This window comes from Ammospiza caudacuta, chromosome 6 (assembly GCF_027887145.1).
Source record: "Ammospiza caudacuta isolate bAmmCau1 chromosome 6, bAmmCau1.pri, whole genome shotgun sequence".
Taxonomy (NCBI): Eukaryota; Metazoa; Chordata; class Aves; order Passeriformes; family Passerellidae; genus Ammospiza; species Ammospiza caudacuta.
In genome coordinates this window covers 27,076,969-27,097,291 of record NC_080598.1, presented here as the reverse complement: position 1 = coordinate 27,097,291, position 20,323 = coordinate 27,076,969, and the positions used below count along the sequence as shown (strand labels likewise).

At 42.5% G+C, this 20,323-nt stretch overlaps 2 protein-coding genes across 8 annotated transcripts in view; both read left to right on the top strand.

Moving 5' to 3' along the window:
- MADD (MAP kinase activating death domain) overlaps positions 1-20,323 on the top strand; it is a 99,568-nt gene that overhangs the window by 149 nt on the left and 79,096 nt on the right. The gene's annotated exons all lie outside the window — the stretch shown is intronic.
- The window catches only part of NR1H3 (nuclear receptor subfamily 1 group H member 3), a 30,893-nt gene that overhangs the window by 2,209 nt on the left and 8,361 nt on the right, over positions 1-20,323 (top strand). For 3 of the 7 annotated variants that reach the window (XM_058807852.1, XM_058807849.1, XM_058807855.1), the window contains exons 2-3: positions 15,718-15,961; positions 18,697-18,963. In XM_058807852.1, the coding sequence (XP_058663835.1) occupies positions 15,844-15,961; positions 18,697-18,963 (385 nt within the window). In that variant the 5' untranslated portion in view covers positions 15,718-15,843. Of the gene's footprint in view, positions 1-84; positions 254-4,507; positions 4,545-11,602; positions 11,621-15,717; positions 15,962-18,696; positions 18,964-20,323 lie in introns of those variants that run through there. The other 4 variants (XM_058807850.1, XM_058807851.1, XM_058807853.1 and 1 more) reach the window with 3 other exon arrangements.

The following is a 20,323-nucleotide window of genomic DNA, read 5'->3' as shown; positions in this document are numbered from 1 at the left end:
GCTGGAAGCAAACTTTGGATCACTGGTGAAAGAGAAATGCTCTGTCTTCTGAAAATTCTTTCCCTTCTTTTCTTTTTCCTAAAGGGGCAGCTGGGCTCTTCCCTGCAAGGCTTTTTTTGAGGGAGTCTCCAACACTGAGTCACGTTTCTGACTAACAGTTTGGATCACTGCGTGTCAGACAGTTTCTGGCTATGACTGCAGGTTATGTTTGTCTGTAGGGAAGAGTCCTCTTGGATCTGCTTCGTGTTCCAAGGTACATGGAGTTGATCTGCTGTTCGTGACTGTCAGAGAGAGGGCTATACCTGAGCACAGACAAAAGAAAACAGAAAGCCTGTTTTTTATTTCCTTTACTGAGTGATGGGGCTTGATTTTTTAATTGAGTCTGAATCAAGACATAACCCCCTTGCTGAAGTAGAAAAACATTCCTTATATTTTAACTATAGAAACAAAAACTGCTTGAAAAGTTCAGCCAGTTGTTGCTGAGCTCTACCCTTCTATCATTTGGGTTGTGGAAGGAAGGCATTGGATGTGGTACACATTGTGCAAGGACCAGGTGGAGATTGGCCTTGGTACACTTCTTTGTCACTGCACCTGTGGCATTTTGACCCGAAGATACCGCTGCTGCAAGGCTTGTAAGCGCTGACAGGCTGTGTGGCTTCCTGCTGTGACCCCTTCTCGGAATCTAGCACTTGCAGTGATACTTTCTCATACATGAATATGCCCATGCATTCTTTTTCATACAGGAAGGCCAGCATTTGCAGGAGAAAAACCAGGGTGAAAATACTTAACAACTTTCTCCCAGACCCCCAAAATAAAAGGGGGAGGGAATAAACCTAAACCAGCCTGAGGGAGGATAGAAAATGGGTCATTTTGGAGCTGCATGGGAGTTCCGTAGCTTCCAGAGGAAAGTTGCAACTATTCGTGTTGTGAAGGGATGCAGGGAGAAGTACCACAGCAGGATCTATGTCTATATAAATTGCCTAATCTAAAAAAATATGGACAGGAAACTTTATCACAGAATTAGTGTGTCCTGGCTGCGTGCCTGGGGTTGCTCTCGCTTGCTGTTTCCAGTTACTGCTGCTGCAGCTCCCTGTGCCTTGTCAGCATGTTTTCCTTACCAGCTGGCTGTGCAGGGAGGCAGGGGGAGGCTATGCAGGACTGGCGTGCAGCCCTACAAATACAGAGCAGGAGTTTGCTGCCTTGTCCCTGTCTTACACCTGCAGGAAGAGTCGTGTTTCCACTGTGGTAAAGTGCATTTGATTGCTATGACTCTCTTTTCCTTTCTCTTGGGTTGCTTCTCGCAACTCGGCAGGCTTGTTCTGAGGCAAACAGAAGGAATGTTGCTGTTTGAATGTTAGCTCAAGTGGTGATGGTCTCACATCTTGGAAGTATGTCTCTTGTAATTAGATCTGGCCTGTGATTGTATGGCTGTCAAGACTGACAGTTTTCAAAATTTCAAGTTTTGAATTTAAAAATCTTTAACTCTTGCTGTTTTTCAGAAGTTGTGATTCTATCTGTCTAAGGAAGAGTATAGAATATAATGTGCTTTGTCTTGGGTGCATTGGAGGATGATCCTGCTTTCTGCTCGGGAAGCAGCTGCTGTGAAAGTCTCATTGTTGCAGATGTGTGGGCCTTTGCATGTTGAATAGGAAAGCTTATCAGATTGTTTGTCATTCTCCCTCTTTTCCCTCCCCCACCAAGTAATGAGATTCACACACCTGACAGCCTTGGAGAAAAGTCAGTCTTCCAGAACTGTCATAGGTGTTCCTGCCCATTGCTGTGGGGCTTGAACCTGCCTGATTTTTTAGGTCCATTCGAAACCATTTCATGATTCTGTACAAAGATACCTTGTTTCATTGGGGGAGAATATTCTGCTGATCTTCTGTAGGATGTGTTGACTCGTTTTTCTTACAGCATAATAACTCAGGAAAGCAGAGTCACATTCTCTTGGCTGTGGAAACTCTCGGTGTGAAGGAACTTAATCTTAGGAGGGAATTCAGGGGAGTGCTTCCTTCTGATAGGTACAGGTCTGCATTAAGGCTTATGAACAGCTTGAACTTGGTCATTAGATCATACTTCTGCCAATATACAAGTACTGTTTGACTTAACATTTTCGTTGTAGTTATTTCAGGTTTGAGAGATGTGTTTAATATTGTTAAATGAAAAGAGGCTGTCCATGTTCAGTCAGACCTTAAAAGTATATCAGTTAAAAATGGAACAATGGCTTCCTTTAGCATTCCTGTGTCAATTTTGTTCTGTGACTTCCTGTGACCAAATACTTTTTTTCCCATATTTGGAACATAGACAATTTTTTTTCTTGTGTTCCTGCTGAAAGGGAGACACCCCTAAAGCTAGTGTAACTTGTACTTTTATATTTAGAGATCTCAAAACTAGATTTCCTGTAAAGCAAAATTACTTGCTTAATGAAGTGTCAAAAAGAAAATTTTACAGTGATTTACATAATTTTGGTGTAATATTATAAACCACTTTGAAGTATGCACTGTCAAACTCTTAACAATCTTATTTGGGGAGGACAAAGGTTAACTAAGGTAGTGCACAGAGGAGAGCAGAGCGTTGCAGATCTTCCCAGTAGGTTTAAGGAGGGAAAAAAATGAATGTTTATTTAGTGGGAAGTTGGTGAAGAAATGAAGAGAAAATGCTAGAGAATGAGAAATCTAACGCTTGTTTTGAGCAGACCAAAACTAGTGCCTATAAGGATTAAGTAGGAGAACTATCTTGTGGGATGTGAGAATTGAAGCAATTTAAAAGCCATGTTGCAGAGTCAGGTTATATTGTGTACTCATAGAAACCTCTCTGAGATGTAAATAAGGTGTTAGGTGAGTATCAGACTGATTGCTAAAGCACATGACTGACAAGAGAGTAGGTGTCTCCTGGCATATAAGACTTTCTGGTTTGTTTTAAGATTTAAAAAATATTGGCAAATATGCTCACAAAATTTCTTGAAACCAATAGTGCATGGAAGCCTATCCTCTCCCTCTCCCCCTCCAGGGATCGGGGCAGTGTTGGCCCACTGGTCCTCCTGCAGCTGTGAGGCAAACAAAGTCGATTGGTTCAAATCAAGGCTTCCCACTTGCTGATAGAAATCATGATTAAAGTTCGTGATTTAAATAATTCATTTAAAGTTTGTTTTGCATTTGGTAATTTCTTAAAAGGCAGCTTTAGTCTAATCAGTTAGGCTCATCTAGTACTGCTTCTTGCCAAACAGGACGATACAGTGTATCTGCATACATCTGTTTATGCTATTATATCACAGAAAATGTTTACATTACAAAATGGCCAGTTGTAATTACTGTGTGAATTTCTTTCCTCATGAATTGTACAAAACTGCATTTGAATAAAAAGGTCAAATCAAATAGGCACTTTTTTATGCTTATGCTATAATCACACAAATAATGTGCTGGATACATAAGAGAAAATATCCTTGCTGGAATGTGCTATTAAATAATAGGAATTCTGTCAGGGTAGTGTTATCTGTACTTAACAGAATTAACTGGTTAGTTTTGTTAATTGTCTCTTTCCAGATCTTAGAATGAGCATTACTCATCTTTCCTTGTCTTGTTTTCACTTGGAGATTGTTAGAGAGAAGTACCTTCCACCCATTTTATACTGCCTGCACCACCTTTGAGTGAACTGAACTAATTTAATAAGTGGATTGAAGAAACTAATCTCTCTGCCTTTTTAAGAAAGAATTGTTGTGTACTGACTCTGCATGACTTTCTGGAGTTTAGAGTTAGACTTTTAAAACATTCTCCAGTAGCCATGTCCTGCTTGAATAGGGCCTGCGTGTGTTTAAATGGTTGTTTTAGATTTCGTCATAATTTGCCATTGACTTAGAAAATAAATTAACAAGTGTAATCTTGAAAACTGTGTGTAAAACCAACTCAAAGGAAAATGTTTAGAATTTAAGTATTCTCATCTAGAGCTCTTATGAAATGAGGGTGAACAGGTAGGCTTCTGTAACAGCTCTGTAGTATGTCTTGGTTGCTACAGACATACCTGCAGAAATGTGCCAGCCCCCAAAGGACTCCTCATGCCTTGCCAGAGATTTTTGCTGGAGACCTCACAGCCAGAGAGGTCCATGTAGTGGCACTTTGCACGTCTGCCAGCAGAAGCTCACATGCAGCTTTGTGTGGGCACATGAGCTTGCACTGAACAGCCTTTGGGACTTGCTGCTGTGGTGCATGCCGTGACATGCAGGCACACATGCACACTCAGAGTCCTGTGGGCAGCCCTCAGCAGTGTGCATTGGCTTGCATGAGAAGTGCCACCGAGGCAGGGCAGCTCAGCTCAGCCAGCTGCAAGCTTCAAGAGTACAGGAGAGGCTGTTACCTGGCCCTCAAAAACAACTTTGTAATTCCAGTCTTCTGATTGACTGCTTCCCACCTTTGGCCGTTGTGTGCAGGAAAGAAATAATATGTTGATTTCTGTGAAAGGGTTAGGAAGAAGTTCAAAAGGTGGCTTTTGTGTTTGCAGCTGGTGAGATGGACATTCTCAGGCATCTGCATTTCTGGACAGGAACCCAGGTAAGGATATGATAAGTAAGGATGTGATTTAAGGTCCATATAGCATGAGGACAGGCAAGGTTGCACTATTGCGCCTTCAAGGAAGGTGTCAGAACCCCTTCCTTAGCAAAAGAAGAGGGAACTTCTGTTGTGAGGAGTGTTTTAAAATGAGAAATAAAAATTTAAAATGTAAGATACAGAATAACTATAGATCATACAAGGTAGCCTCTGTTATCAGTATGTGTCTGAAAAGCAAGGACATAACTTCCTGGCCTGTATGAGACTAAAGAAAAATTTTTCCTTGGTCTGCAGAAAGCTCCCAAGCTGCTGTTTGTTCCTGTAGAAATTGAACAGGATTGGAGAAAGGAGAAGCCTTTGCCTGAAGAAAACGTTAATTTTCTCCCTATCGGTTGTACTTGGAGGGCATTTTCTAAAGAGCTGCTTTTAAGCTGCTGACTAGGGGGTGAGGGTTGAAGAAAAAAAACAAGAAGAGACTGCAGATTTCTTTCTCCCTTGTTTCAGTATCATCTTCCACTGCTACTCCCTGATACTTGCTCTGGGTGGTGCCTTTAGCAGTGTCCCCAAATCAGTGGACCATCCACACCCTTCTTCCTTGACACAAGGATCAAAATAAGAAATGGAGCCACTTGTTGACTTAGTCCCATTGCCTACTCCCACACACTTGTACACATGCTGCAATTTGCAGCCTTGATCATGGATTTACACTTATTTCTGAGAAGTCAGGGTTATAGGAGTGCTCTGATAGGATAACACATGCTGGCTTCCTGCAGACTCTGCAGGGGCATAGTCTTTGCAGGATTGCTGGCTTCTTAGTTGTCCTTGGGTCACAGAGCTCCCTTCTTGTGGCAGGGTTGTGCCAAAGTTGGGAATAGACTGCAGTCCTTGCAGCAGGATGGTTGTGACAAACTCAGATGGTCTGATGGTTCCCTTCTTTTGCATTTTTCTGTTCAAACCTTTGTGCAGACTTTCAGTCTGTTCTGAGCTGTTATTGGGGCAATAGGAAAACATTGGTCTGTTAGCACCTCTGGTTCTGTGTACCTTGGTAGGGCACTTTGTGCATGGATGAGGGTGAGGCCTCCTGAGCACTTGGAGACAACCTGTGAGCAGAGTGGGTGGCTCTGCTTTCCCATCTGGTGGGTGTGCCGGCAGCGCAGCCATTTCACTGGCTGGGATTTCAGCTGTGGATTCTGTCCGGCTCTGGACTGGTTTTGAGCTGAGTATTTGTGGTGATGTCAGGCAGTGTGAGAAGGGAACATGACTTGGCAGGACAAAGTCTGCAGAAAGTTCAGCTCCACATTTGGCCAAAAGCCTCGAAGGCAATGAGATTGACACACACATTCTGCTACACAGCCTGTCACACGCCCTCTCACATGCTCCCTTCCTGTCACACAGATCTCTTTATCTCACTTTCAGACCTTTAACCCTTTCCTCCTAGCTTCTCCTTGGTGGGTTTATAAAACTCAGAGAAGTCCTCCTTCTTTTGTTGATACTGTACCTTGTAAGGGTTCAGTTGCAATGACCCCCAAAGCAGAAATAGCCTATACAGGCCAGAATCCAGAAGAGTAGTCAAAAGCAGGGCAAGTTTACTTCGCAGCAAAGCTCTTAATAGTCCTTTATTCTGACCTGCCCCCCCTCTGCCAGTCTTCACTGTGTTTCTTGGCAGCTCTTCTGATCTCCTTCATTGCCGTGCTGCAGTTTTCTGGCTGATCTATGTTTGGATATGTACATCTGCAACCCTGCCTCTCTCCTCCTGCTCTTCTAAGAGCAGTATTACCAAAACCCAACAAAATAAATCCCTGATGATGCTTGAGTTGGGAATAGACTACCAGTCAAGCTTACTCTGAAGCAGTTTAAAACTCTGTTACAGTATCCCTCTGATGTGTTCTTTGTATGGGTATTTCAGCAGTACTGTAATTTCTTTCTGACCTCTGTGCTACATCTAGGGATGATCCTTCTATGAATGGGAATTGGTGCTTTTCCCCTACTGCCCTGAAGGGAATCTTAATGAGTTTCCTGCCTGTTTTGCAATCCAGTACTGTATTTCTGGTTTGCCTGTGAGCATTAGTATTTGTTTTGATTGGTGCTTTTGGATGGAATGGTGTTTGGATACAAAGTGTTATATAGAGACTTTATTAAGAGGTTCTTTCCCAGAAGCAATCTTGTATCAGTTATGGTGATGTGCAGTATGCTGATGGAAGTACTCCTGGGGTGGGAGGAAAGGAGGAAGTCAGTAAAATGAGCAAACAGTTGTACTCTAAGCAGCCTTCCCCTTCTGTTCTTTCCTCTTTTGCTTCTCTTCTTCATGTCCTCTCATTTCATAGCTGGTAGAGGATGGAGAGGACCAGTTTGAAAGAGAATGTAGTCTGGACAAGGGATAGGAGTTGAGAGCTTTTAAGTTCTGTTTTTGTTTATCTTTTTGGCTTTGCCATGATGTATGCTATGGCTTTAGGTGTCTTTTGTCATCTTGTTATCCTGATAAAGTGGTGCAGCTGCTTATTTTTTGCTTTTGTCTGTCTTAGTAACTCAGTGCAGTTAGTGGACTGTGCCATGTTCCTGCTCAGAGGAGTCAACAGCAGTTTGAGTTTCTGTGTTGAAGAGATGCACTGAGACAGCCTGGGGAGCTGAGGAGATTTCCCTTGATAAAAAGTGCTTGGCTAGAATAGGCATGGATCATGAAATACTGTTCTCTTACTGCATAGTTGAGATGAAATAATTTTTTAAGGAAACAGATCAAAAACCCCAGTATGTTGTGGTATTATTTATCACTACCATTTTCTATCTGCAGAAAAAAGGCCTGCAGTACTCTTTTCTAGACATAATCTTATTGGTCCTCTTATTCCTTATGGACTAGGTTTAGCCTTTTCCCCTGGCATTTCCACTACCAGGATGTTATTTTGGGTATTCTTTTTTTTTGTTCTTTTTTTTTGTTTGTTTGTTTGTTTGTTTTAAGTTCTGATCTCTTGCTTCAGATTGGAAAGAGCATTGGGCTGATTTCTCAGATCTGCTGTGAATCAGACTCATGTTTCCCTGAAGCTGGGCTATAACGTCTGCGGGACTGAGGGTCATAAAGGAGGATGCATGGTAGAGTTTTTGTTCTGTAATATGGTGCTCCCAGAAAAGTCCACAATTATTAAAGAGAGAGGCTTCTCTAATTTTTCCCACTCCCTTCCAACTTCTAGTCAAACCCCATTTAAAAAACCCCAGCTTTTTGGACCTAGTTGGTTGTTTTCATTGCTTCTGATCTCGGTGACACTGTTACTTCTTGCCTCTTTTAAACTCTGTTCTCTGGGAGGACAAAGGAAGCCCTGGGTTATAAAACTGCTGCTTCAAAGAATGCCTGAGTGTTATGTTTTGCATAGCTATGTATAATTGTGCAGAGCAGGATATTGATGGCTGAATAAATATAGAGACGGCATCCAGAAAGATACTGAGTCTGTGGTCCTGTTTTCCATGATGTCATGCAGTGACATTTATAAAGAAACAGAGGTGGTGGGGTCAGATTGCATTTTTGGCCTTCAAGTAGGATGTGATGAGCTATTGCTGCATGAAGGGTGTGTAAGAACTGGTCAGCAGCAGGATTAATGAGCTACAGACACCTCAACTTTAATTTTCCAAACTGAAGGGGGATTTTGTTAGCAGATCATTTTATAGTAAGAAGTTTTATTGGTTTATTGGTTGCTTGAACACTTTTTACGTTTGGGTTTTTTTTGTTGTTTTGGTGGTGTGTTTGGTTGTTGTTGTGTTTTTTGTTTTGTGGGGGTTTTTTTGTTTGTTTGTTTTTTTTTGTTGTTGTTGTTGTTGATGTGTGTATCTGGTGTTGTGGTTAGAAATGTGAAGGAATGACACTATTAGCATTACAGGGACCCTAGAAAGAAAAACAGGCATGTAAACCAAAACCACTTTTGCATAGGTACATGTGCAAGGGGAAAGAAGACTTACTGCTAGAATAGGTACATTTGCTTGGAGAAATTGAGTGCTACTGGCAAAAGAATGTTGTTTCCAATTTAGAGTGAGTTTCCATAGGAAAATTGCTATTACAGTTGATGCTGACACATTCTGTGGACAAGGACCCAGGCTGGATTTCCTCCCTTCTGCTTCCCCAGAAGCAGCACAGAGCTGCCCTTTGCTGGCAGGAGGGGGCAGCTGGTCTGAGTGTTTCATCCTCCTGGGAGGAGCACAGATGGAATTTTTCCTGTAGGAAGCCCCTATCAGAGACTCAGTCATGCTTCCTGCCATCTGAAGGTCGGTGCTGATAGTGGTGTTGAGCTGTCAGTGAGCCGGACTCGTGGCCAGGCCCAGGGGATTATTGCAGTTCAGCTACAAACAGCAAGTTCTGCTCATGTTCATCCCTGTGAGTGCTGCAGAAGTTGGTGTCCCTCTAAAGCGACTCTGCTTTGTCCCCTCTCCCTGTTGAGAAACTGGCTACACAGCTCATCTGGCCAGACAGAACTGAGGAGGGATGGCTTGTCGTTTTACTGGATGCATGGAGGGGAGGATGGAGGGATGCTGCTGCTGTCACATCTTCCTTGCTGTAAGCCTGTGCATGCCCTGGTTTTGGCCATTCCTGAGGTGGTTATACTCTAGGTTAGCCAGAAGCTTGAAAGCTGAGGTGACAGTAGAAAGCCTAGAAGGCGTTAGAGATTTTTTTTTAGTCCAGATCAGGGTTGTGTTGTTTTCCAGAGTTCAAAGGAACTTGTGTCAATGGCCTTTTAAAGGAATTTCATGGCAGCAAGGTGGCTACATCACTCCTGATATGACTTGTTATTCATCTCCAGTTCATTAACCAGGGAAAAGTCTTATCTTCTTACCATAATCCCTTCCTCCCTCTCCTTGTTTCCCTCCCCTCTCTCTCTTCCCTTACTTCTTCTTCTCACTCTTCCCCTATCCACTTGCCTGCCTCTTTCTGTCTCGCGTTGTCAGAGGGAGTGATATTTCCTTGCAAACAGGAAGAGAGGCAGGAGCAGCACTGTGTGCAGTGTGAATGAACTCCAATAACCTCGTCCCCTTTCTCCTCCACTCAGTTGCAGAACCAAGGACATCTGGCAACTGGGAGAGAGGGAGGGAGGAAAAATAAAGGCACAGTCCATTTCAGGATCTTACCCACCCTGAAAGTAGTCACATGTATGCTCTCTTTTCCTCTTGCTCCTTGTGTTGACATGGCTCTTTTTAATCAGACAGAAACCAAGAGTTGAAGGGAAGGGCAAACCCAAAACCTCAGCCTTTGCCAGGCAAGGTATAATGAGAGGCAGGTGAGAGAGCAGGGAGCACCTGCTTCTGGCTGAGGCTTGTGAGCAGGAGAGCTGACTTGCAAAACAATTGCTGTTGGGGGTGAGCTTTGCAGGGCCTGTAGTTCCCTGGGAACTGGAGTCAGCGCATTCCGTCATCATCTGATTTAAAATTTGGGAAGCTATATTTCTAAAATGAGGGAGTCCACAGGTTCTTCAGGAAAGAAACAAATACTGTACTCTGCAGATTGTGGACAAAGGAGCAGGTTTGGTTTTTTGGACTTTTTATGTGGAGCAAAGCAGAAATACTTTGGGCTTATTCTGCCCTTTTTTATTGCATTGTGTTTGGTCATACAGTTGTGCCTTAAGATTCTAATTCACTTTGTTAACCCATTTATTCACTTATTTCAGTCCTACATTCCTTCTTGCCTTATGTAGGGTGAAACTGGCTTGGAACTCCTGTTGCTACCATTGTTTATTTATAATAGACACTTCATCCACAGAATAGCTAAGTCATATTAAGTTCAGATTCATAAATGTCCATAGAACGCTTTGTATTTTGGTTGTAGTTATAAGGTCTAATCCTAGAAGGAAAGTTATGGAGACTTCCAGTCTCTCAGAACTCAGCTTTAGGGTGTTTTTCTGTAATAGCCAGACTTTTCCCTTCTCAGTGTTCTTTTAGACATATTGTCTTTCAGAGTAACACCTTTCTTCTCTTCCCAGTGCTCTTTCAACCAAGCGACATACATTTGTTTATTTTAGTCTTTTCAGTTGTTAGTCACTTCTGCTGTTGTTCTCTGAACTTTGTGGTGGTTTCTATGCCTGACCTGGGTAGGAGACAGCGTGCCTTTTGTTGAGACCAAACGAAACCCAGTGAGAGCTGGATGCTGCAGTGAGCCCACTTCAAAGGGAGAGACAAATGCCTGGGCAGAGACCATGCCAGGAATCAGCAAAATGATGGGTAACAAAGGAGTTGGTCAGCAGCAGGAGTAAAACCCAAAGTAAGGTGGGGGACAGGGGGAGGGAGGCAGGCTTTGGAAGTGAGCTAGGGAGGGAGAGGTGGCAATTAAGACCCTTAATTTGAGGGCAAGAGACCGGAATGCAGCTGCGCAGCTGGGAGTGACTTGTAGGCTCTTCTGCATAATTGTCAATGGCGGCAACAACTTAAAAGGCTTACAAAGCAGTGCTGCAGTCTTGGACAGCTGCTCATGGTCAGCTGAAGCTTAGCTGGACAGCAAATGAAAGCAATCAGGAGGCTGTAGCTTTTCTTTATCAGCTTCGGAAGCTCACAAACTCTGATGGTGGCTCGCAAACTCTTTCCTGCTTGTGGTTGCCTTTATGCTTCTGGGAGATCAAAATGGATAATGTGATTCCAAACTCTGTCCCTGTAGTTCTCTGAGAGAGGGATTTACAGCAGGGCCACTGAGCTAGTCTGTTCCCTGAGAGTTGCAGAACTTTTTTCCATTCTTTGTAGACATACTGTTCATAGTCATACTGTCAAAGTCATTCTTTACAGTGTCCTGTTGCACTGCTTTTCACATTTTGCATTTCTGTGATTTCTCTCCCACTGTCAATCTGAAGTTACTATTTTTTCACGTGAGTTTTGACAGTTTTCACATGTAGTATTACTTCATTTTCAAAGCGACAGATTCATTTTCTGTCTTGAAAGGTACAAGGTGTCTTTTTCAACTTTTTCCTAATTGAAACGTGTCATATGTATACTTTTGCCTCACTCATAGACCTCCTATCTGTTTCAGCATTTTTTGAGAAATGTGACGATGTAGAGGGAAGGAAGAAGAATGGGCCAACATGAGCTGGGAATAATCTTTGTTTCTCTGAAGCAGCTACAAGGTAGTACCAAGATCCAGTGGAAGATTTGTGAAAATACTCTGGCTGCTACACCAGGCCCAGTATAGGAAAAGCATTAGGTCACAAGATATGGTTACTTGTAAGAAAGGATTGGAACAGTGGTGTCTCTCAAGGGGCTTAGTTCTCTGCTGGTGCTGTAGTGTCCTGTGAAATCTCAGTCTAACTGGTGTTTTCTTGGCCATTTAGATCTGCAGCCAGCATTTGATAGCCAGTGTAGCATTATCACTGTGTGAGTTGTGCATTTAGGTTTCAGCAGAGGTCATTATGCACTGCCGTGGGCCAGCTTTCAGAGATAAATGCTAGCAGCCAAAGTGAATCTATACTGCATGTCAGAGCACACCTAGAAGCCAAAATGCCAAATTATATCCCTGCTTTAGTTACCTCTGAAAGATAGCCCTTCCTGTCAGTTCTGTTTGTTCACCAACAGCCTATTAAGGCCTGTGCAGAGAGGTGCTGTCCTGTTGACACACAGTGAGCACAGTCATGTTAGCATATGTGTACAAACATGAGGTCTCTTCCTCATGATGCTGATATGCTGCAGAGTGCTTGTGATTCATTACAGAACTGAAACATAGCTATATATGTTTGCCTTGGCAGAAACTGTAATTGTAATTTACAGGGCCAGGACTGCAATGAGTAAATCCTGTTTTGAAACATCGCAGAGACTTGAACAAACTTTCTAAAAAGCTACTCTTTCATGTGTTACATATGAACAGTGAGCTTCTTCAGAGATGTGCTTGCATCTGGTCTGGTTCCTGATCCTTAAACTTGTCACAGAAAGTGCCAAACTAAGAATACCAGGGAGAGGACAGCATTCTTTAGCAGAAGGCTCACACTGACTGCATTTGGCTCATTTGGTTTCTATATATTCTGTGCTGCTCAGTGATATCTCCTTTACTGTCCTCAGTGATCTGTAGCTTAGTCTGTTGATGATGGGTCAGATCAAAGTCTTCCAGAAGAATGCGTAAGTGCTTCAGCTGGCTTAGAAGAAGACTCAGCTGAGGGAATGGGATGAGATTGTTGCTGGAGGAAGTGATGAATGTTTCTGACATTTAGCATGAAGTACAAGAGCCAGGGATGCCATCTTTAGTCTCTGAAAAAGCAGTACTTTGTTGTAGGAATGCTGACCTGGAGACCATCAGTATCTGAGTTGTTCTGTTTTCTCAGAAAAGAAGGGGAGATGGAAGAAATGGAGTAGGGTGAAGCTGATGGCAACACATTTCAGAAGTGTTTAGTGTTATATTTGAGACATGGGTGGCAAGGGCTAGCAGAAATTTGTTTCCCTCAGCCTTTCATCTCCACATGTTTCTTCACTGGAGTATGTCTGCTCATCATGTTACTCTCTTCAAGATGCTGCATTTGAGAGAAGCAATTGCTTCATCATTTGTCACATGGCCGGTCCTGGTTTCTGTAACTGAAGGAGTTGAGACAGACAGTGGGAGGCAGCACAGCTGACTGTGTCAAGAAGACAGTGTTCTCTCTTGCAGTTAGGGCTTGCATCACCTTTCTGCATTTTTGGTTGAAGTGGCGGTGCAGATTGGAAGGTGTGAATCTCTAATAACATCATTATTAGTACAAAACTTAGCAAGATTTTTAGTCATATAAAAACAATCCTCATGCATTTCTGTGAAAACTAAGCCTCAGACCTTGTCACATAGCTTCTCACTTGTGTGCATGTGAGGAAGATGCTCAGTAGGCTTCTTTACCTAGCACCAGCGTCCTGTTATTCACTGTTAGGTCAGTTTTTCAGCCTGCAAGTGTTATTATTGCACCTACAAAAGGATAAATGCTCTGTCTTAGGAGCAGAGAAGACAAGTAACCTTTTCTATCTGGTCCATTCTGTTTTGGGGAGGTTGGAGGCTAGTGCATGAAGCAGAAACACATTGGGTAGTTCTACAGTGCAGAAAGTGGCTTCTCTGTTGCTGTGTCCTGAATGTGCGCATGGATTTATATTCCCCTCTTGGTAGCTTTCAGTCTCTCAGACACTCCTCTTTGGTCTCCAGATGTCTTGCTGACAGCAAGTTTCAATCTTGCAATGTCAGTCATTGTGTAGATCACACAGTTCTGAAATCCCATTAGACTGTACCCTTCTGTTGTTTTCTGGAATAAGTTTCAGTTGAGGCAGGGCTGCACTAAGAATGGGTCACTGTACTGGAGGCCTGGGCCTGAGCACTGTTACTCAGTCCCTTGGATGGGTGACCAAACCCTTCCTTTGAAAAATTGCTGCAGTAGTGCTGCTGGTGATTCATTCTGCACAATAATTAATCTTTGAGTGAGTCTTTTGCGTGGTTTAAAGGAATGTGGAGATGCAGAGGCTTACTCTTAGCTTTCTTGTTTCATGCCCAAACATGTCCAGAGATATGTGTCAGCATTGGTGAGGAGCTTACATAGGACTAGGAATACAAATTGGGTTTGGATTTATTGCTGTAAAGTTCCCATCTCCATCTGGTGCTCTATGCTGCTTCCACAAGGTTTTCAGATTCTGCAAGATTTACTGGGGAGACTTTTTTTAAGAAGTTGATTGTGGTAGCCACAGGGTTCCTTTGAGGACCATGAGTTTCTTCAAATTGCTTGCAAATCACATCGGTTAGGTTGTACTATCCCATAGTAGGACTTCCTTCTGTCTGTAGGTTTAAGTTTCATATTTGCTGTCACTGCTTTTATCCTAGATAGTCTGTTTCTCCAGCTGCCTTAGGAAAGGGAGCTCTGAGTTCCTGATGCAGTCTGAGGCTATGTTTGCAGATGTCACATGAATGAATGTGCCCTGTGGGTTTTAACACCTGCATCCACAGTGTAATTGGAGATAACAGGATCTCAGCAGGCATGACAATGTGACTTGCTTTTATACTTGATGCCTGTTTCGGAGTTCTGGGAGGTGTTTCATTTTTAGAAACATTGCTTTCATCTTTGTTTTTGACATTCTGAGAAAAGTTGTGTGGTCTGGTCCAAATACCCAGGAGGAAAGAAGGGACCTGGGACAGTGGTTTTCTGCCTCTTTGTGGTGAGCACTTGAGTGTGTGAGGCATGCCCCTGCTTGCCTGATGCTCTTGTATCTAAACTGCTTCAGAGCTTTCTGTCACCTCCTGTCTTTCAGGGACTGATAGGCTTCCAGTCCTGAACTCAATCATTCAAACAGGCCTTTCACGTAGTTGCTTTTTAAATCAGTTAATCTCTTTAGCTTGCATTTGTAAATCACTAAGTTAAGATCAAGTGACGTTCAATCAGCTTAGGGGTGTTTACATTAGCAATTTACACGAGTTTCACTGAATCTTTGCAATCTACTGAGTAGGCTCCTTTCTGTGCAGGTGGGGCTTTTTGGAGAAAGTGGTTGGATTTGCTTTCCAGTTTCAGGTTCTGTAGTGGAGTTAGGGCTCTACTAACTGTAATGAAGATGCTTTTCAGTATGGTTTCTAGGTTCCACAAAAGGGTGTCCTCAGAAGGCTCGTGGTGAATCCATTTCCTGAGGACGGCATCATGGCCGTTTCCCATAGGGGGATGCTGACTTTCAGTTTCTTACTGTAGGTGAAGGGAGGATTTGTTATCCTTATCTTTGATGTATCATTGACCTTTGTCAGTCTTCAGCTACGGATACTAAGAGGGAAATTCAATGTTTTGTAGTCTGCTAAATAGTTGTATGAAAAATCTCTTTTCCAATTTTCTATATGCTCTGCAATGCATGCACCAAAATTCAGGGCAGCTGGCAGCACTGAGCTATTTGTTACTGGAAACTTTAACAAAGGCCACTGGTTATAATGTCAGGAATTTCCTTCTTACACACTTGGAGAGATCAGGGATGAAGTGCACTCATAGTGTTGGCAGTAATGAAGACTTGCCTTGCTTTGATAAATCTGTTGGCAATGAAATAATAGCTTTGCACCTGGATATGCTAGTCTTGTACCTTTTCCCACAGTTTGTTTAAATATTGTGTTTTAAGAGTGGAAACATTGATAAAACAAAGCTAATTACAGAAATGAAATCTTGAAGCTTGCTTGTGATACAACTTGTAATAGGTTTTGGAAGTTAATAGTCTCAAATAGTTGAACTCTTGCCTCTTTTGCATCTATTTGTTTTTTCCACAGGTACTTCCTGACTTTCAGCAGTAGAGAGAAACTAAGGACTTTGAAGATAGATGCCTGTGGCCCCTTGCTTGGCAGAAACAATGCTGCAGCGATGAGATTATAGTGAGCCCTTCATGTGTGGCTTCCATGGGTCCCACTCAACTCAGCACACAGGATCATGGGAAGAGGGTGGCAAGTGTATTTGAAATGGAGGAGGAAGGGCTTGCACTCTTCCCGGGCTCAGAGAACCCCCCTGAGCATGCAGGTATGCAAAGATTCTCACTAAATCTATGCATGATAAAGACTATCCATTCTTTCAGCTGTAAGCAGAATTGCTACTTAGCAAAATTTTAGGACAATTTCTACTGTGCTTGAGGCACTCAGAGATGATGTCTAAGAATAGAGTCAGTTATTGATAGCTGAAGACTGGGTTTATCTAAGTGATAAACGTGTTGAATATTTTGCTTATTTGACCTTCTAGAGACTAGGTCCATGGCAGTAAGATAAAGATTTTTTGGGCTTACCAAAAGCTGCTGAACAATAAAGCTTTACTACAGGTGACAATCCAACAAGGGTAGGTGGTGCAAAGAAGTGATAGGGTTTTACAAGTTGGTGCAATGGGAAGACAGTAGGAGTTTCTCCATGTATTTCTTAGGTTAACTGAGGATGAAGAGTATCAGACATAGAACTGATGTAGTTAAAGCTGCTGCTGATAGCCACAATCCTACACTTTCAAACTGTAAGAAGACTGTATTATATATCTGGGCAGGTAACACGAAAAAAAGGAAAGCATAAGTGCATAGGATCATCTTCTTAATGAAAATATGACAAATTAATGTGTTTACTCAGCAGTGAGGCAATGGGCAATCTTGATATAAAACAAAGAGAGAATCTGAACATTGAATGAGGATTCCTCAGTGGAGTAGAAACAAAGAGAGTAGTTAAAAGTTGATATGAGATTGTCCAATAAAAGTCCTTAAAATGGGTCTGAGGACTTGAAAAGAAAGCAATTGATAGATTAATTCCTTATGAAAATGTAAGGAAAAAAGACACAAAATGTGGAAAATATTTATTAAATAGGGAATCCACAGAGGAAGGAGGGCCCTAATGAGCGTTAAAAGTTCAGAAGTGGCATTCATGCTTTCTGTATACATCTTACATTATTTCTGTGTTATCTTTGACTACAGAAAATAACAATCATCTATGTAACTAAAATAATTCATGCTCAGAGATGGAAAATAATTTGCATAGATCAAAGAATAAACCTATCTGTCTCAATAAAGCAGTCATAGAAAAGGTAATAAGAAATTTATGTAATGTTTTTAGAGAAAGCTAAGAAATCCAAAAGAGGGACAGATTTATCTGTGGAAGTCATTGGAGTACTCTGCTGTTCCTCAGAAGCATATGAATGTCACTTGAGGCTTCAGCAAAGTTGTTACACTAGTTAGTCTGCCATTACATGTGTTTATACTAAGTAATCTGAAATAACTGTAGGCATTGCATAATTTTTACTTGGTAGTGTGTGAAGAGAAATATAGTTGAACAAGAGAGGAGAATATCAGAAATTTAACCTTTCTGATGACATTTTCTTGCTGTCTAATCTACAATGAGAAGTGCAGGCCAAATTGAGTGACCTCCAGGCCTCTGTAAAGTCAGTGGTATTGAAAATCAACACCAAGATACTTATGGCTGGAAACTTGTATTGAGGAACACAAATAATAATGCCTGAGAGTGACCTAAAACTGGTTACCATTTCAGGAACTTGAGCAGAATAGTAAATATAAACACAAGTAAGGAAGTATTGGAAGAGTAAGTACAAAAATAAGACGTACAATTATAACCGTGATGCTGGTCAAGAAATGCAGTAGCCTTTTTCTTCAAACTAAGTAGTAACTCCAGTGTAAAGGCTTTCCAGGCATATCTAAACATCATCTGGAGATTTATCAAGACATGCTGGTTGCAATCTTTATAACAGCTGCCATGATTCAATAATATCTGACACTCAGAAAAATACCTGCACTATGAGCTGTGTAGAATATCAGATGTCAGCATAGCTAGAATTAAATGGAAGGAAAAGAGAGAGGGCTAATAGAGGGGGAATGCACATGTAATATTGGCAAGCATTCGACTGGAGTGCTTAAGGTAAGATGTGTTGGAGCAGACCAAAGATGTTTTCAAAATGCAGAGCCACTAAGATTAAAATCTCTCAGAATGATATAGGAAGAGTTGGGAGCTGCTGCACAAAACCAGCTGAAATGTGAAGCAGTAGTGAAGGTCCCATGTTTGAGATAGAACAACAAGTTTTAGTAAAGGAACTGTCACTATGAGAGTATTTCAGCTTTAGGAGTGGGGAGTGCCCTTCTTGAAGAAGAGATGCTGGCTTCAGGATTCCAAAGGCTCACAGAGCTTGTGAAGTGCACTGCTTGTGTGCTTATTGCAGCTAACTCCGCAAGCTGCTGTGTTCTGTTTCAACAGTTTCCCCAAGTGTTCAGTTACAGGGATTGGCTGCTCAGTCTGTTTTTTGTAGGGTCACAGTTTCAGTACTGGCTTTCTGTCACTACTGAGTTGAGGAGACATTTTTCCTTATTCTTGTCCCTATGTATGGCAGAAAATAGAAGCAAGAGAACTTGAGGTGAGTTCTGAAGAAATTTACTTTTTGCACAGTTTTGGATTTCACCTCAACTTTTTTATAGGTCTTTCTCACATTAGTAACGTAACTGTAATTGGAAAGTGCAGAACACTTGGCCTCAGCGTGTTTTGGCTCTTTCACTCTGTTTTGGAGAGGAACAAGCGTGAAGCGATATATTTGTTTATATAGTTGAGGTGAAACCTTGTGGATTATGTCAGTAAATTTGCCGCAGAAGACTTGTTTGCCCAGAAGGAGTGTGTGTGGCTGGTAGATAATGGGTTTGAGTGAGGATGTTGGGGCACGCTTCCTTCATGTCTGTGAGTTTACTTGTTTTTTTTTTTTTTTCCCCTCGCTACCGTTCATTTTGATAGAAAATCCCCCCTTGAAGCGGAAGAAGGGCCCAGCCCCTAAGATGCTGGGAAACGAAGTGTGCAGCGTGTGTGGGGACAAGGCCTCCGGCTTCCACTACAACGTGCTGAGCTGCGAAGGCTGCAAGGGCTTCTTCCGCCGCAGCGTCATCAAGGGCGCGCAGTACGCCTGCAAGAACGGCGGCAAGTGCGAGATGGACATGTACATGCGCCGCAAGTGCCAGGAGTGCCGGCTGCGCAAGTGCCAGGAGGCCGGCATGCGGGAGCAGTGTGAGCACTGGGGCTGGGGATGGCACAGCCGGGCTCTGGGGACCGGGGCTGTAAGGCAGGGGGCAGTGCCAGTGCTTGGGGAGGGGGGACGTGGAAGCTGTGCAGGCTGAACGTTGGAATGTGTGTGGGAAGTCACTGAGAGTTCAATAAGGATCACTTGGGGAGGCGAGGCTGTTAGTGGAACTCTAACACCCGGCCCTGCTTTGTTCCTTGTAAGAACTTGTGGAATATACCAGCAGAGGAAAGACTCACACGTTCATCAGGGTGCTGTAAAGTGTGTCAGGCACGTCAGGCTTGTGACCAGGACTGTTAAGATTGGTCACCATGCTCCTTGAACAACAGGCACTTTTCTTTGCTTCCTGCTGTGAGCCTGCAAAAGAGGTCAAGGGCAGCACCACAGTACTGCAGCTGTGTTTGTGCATGAGCTAATCTCATTGCTCCCTTTGGTGATCTCTGCTATTTTTCTCACGCTAGCCATAAGGATGCTGTTTCTAAATACTCACCAACATTTCTGCTTGCATATCAGGAACAGCCCTCTTTGGCCAAGGTATCCAGGTTTCATCCCTTTGCTGGTCAAGACTGACTGAATGAATGCTCAATTAAAGTTAGATCTGTGTGAAGTCTTCTTTTTTGACAGTCAGCACCCAGAACAGCTAGGAATAGTGGATGTTTCAGAAGCAAAAAATAATTTTGCAAAAATTAAGTCCCAATGAGCTAGGAGACTTGCTGTTCAGTTTTTCAGCATGAAACACAGCACATCATATACCTTTGTCTCACTGGTTTGTATCAGCATTATGTATGTTGTCTTTACCCCATTTCCCCATTCCCAAGAGATACGAAACAGATGTGTTTGAAAAGCAATGCAATCAGACCACTTGTTCACTTTGCTTCTCTTTTGTTGCAGGTAGATACAAAGAGCCTCAGTATGTTTCTGCATTTAGTAATTGTTTTGTGTTGAAGACTGCTCAGGAAAATTAGGTCAAATGGAATCTTGGTGTTATTATCAAGAACTTAGCAATTCTTGTTGATGCTGTAATCCCCACTGCAAATTTGCCTTATTAGTTTTGACAGAAACGAAGGGCTTTTCCCTCCAGCTGTTTCACTTACAAGGTCATTCCAGAACTTCCCCCCTAGTAATTGCTGGAAACATTCTTCTAATTCCCAGACTGAAGTTATTCATGGCCAGTTTATTGTTCTTAAGCCAGTGTGAACCATGAGGTTAAATAATTCCTTCCTGACAAGCTGAGTAAGTTAGATTGCTTTGAATTTAGCATGGTGTAGGAGCTTGCACATAGGCAGTTTTTAAGATTAATTAATAGCCAAGTAACACGTTACCAGATAAAATTCTTTTATGCATTGG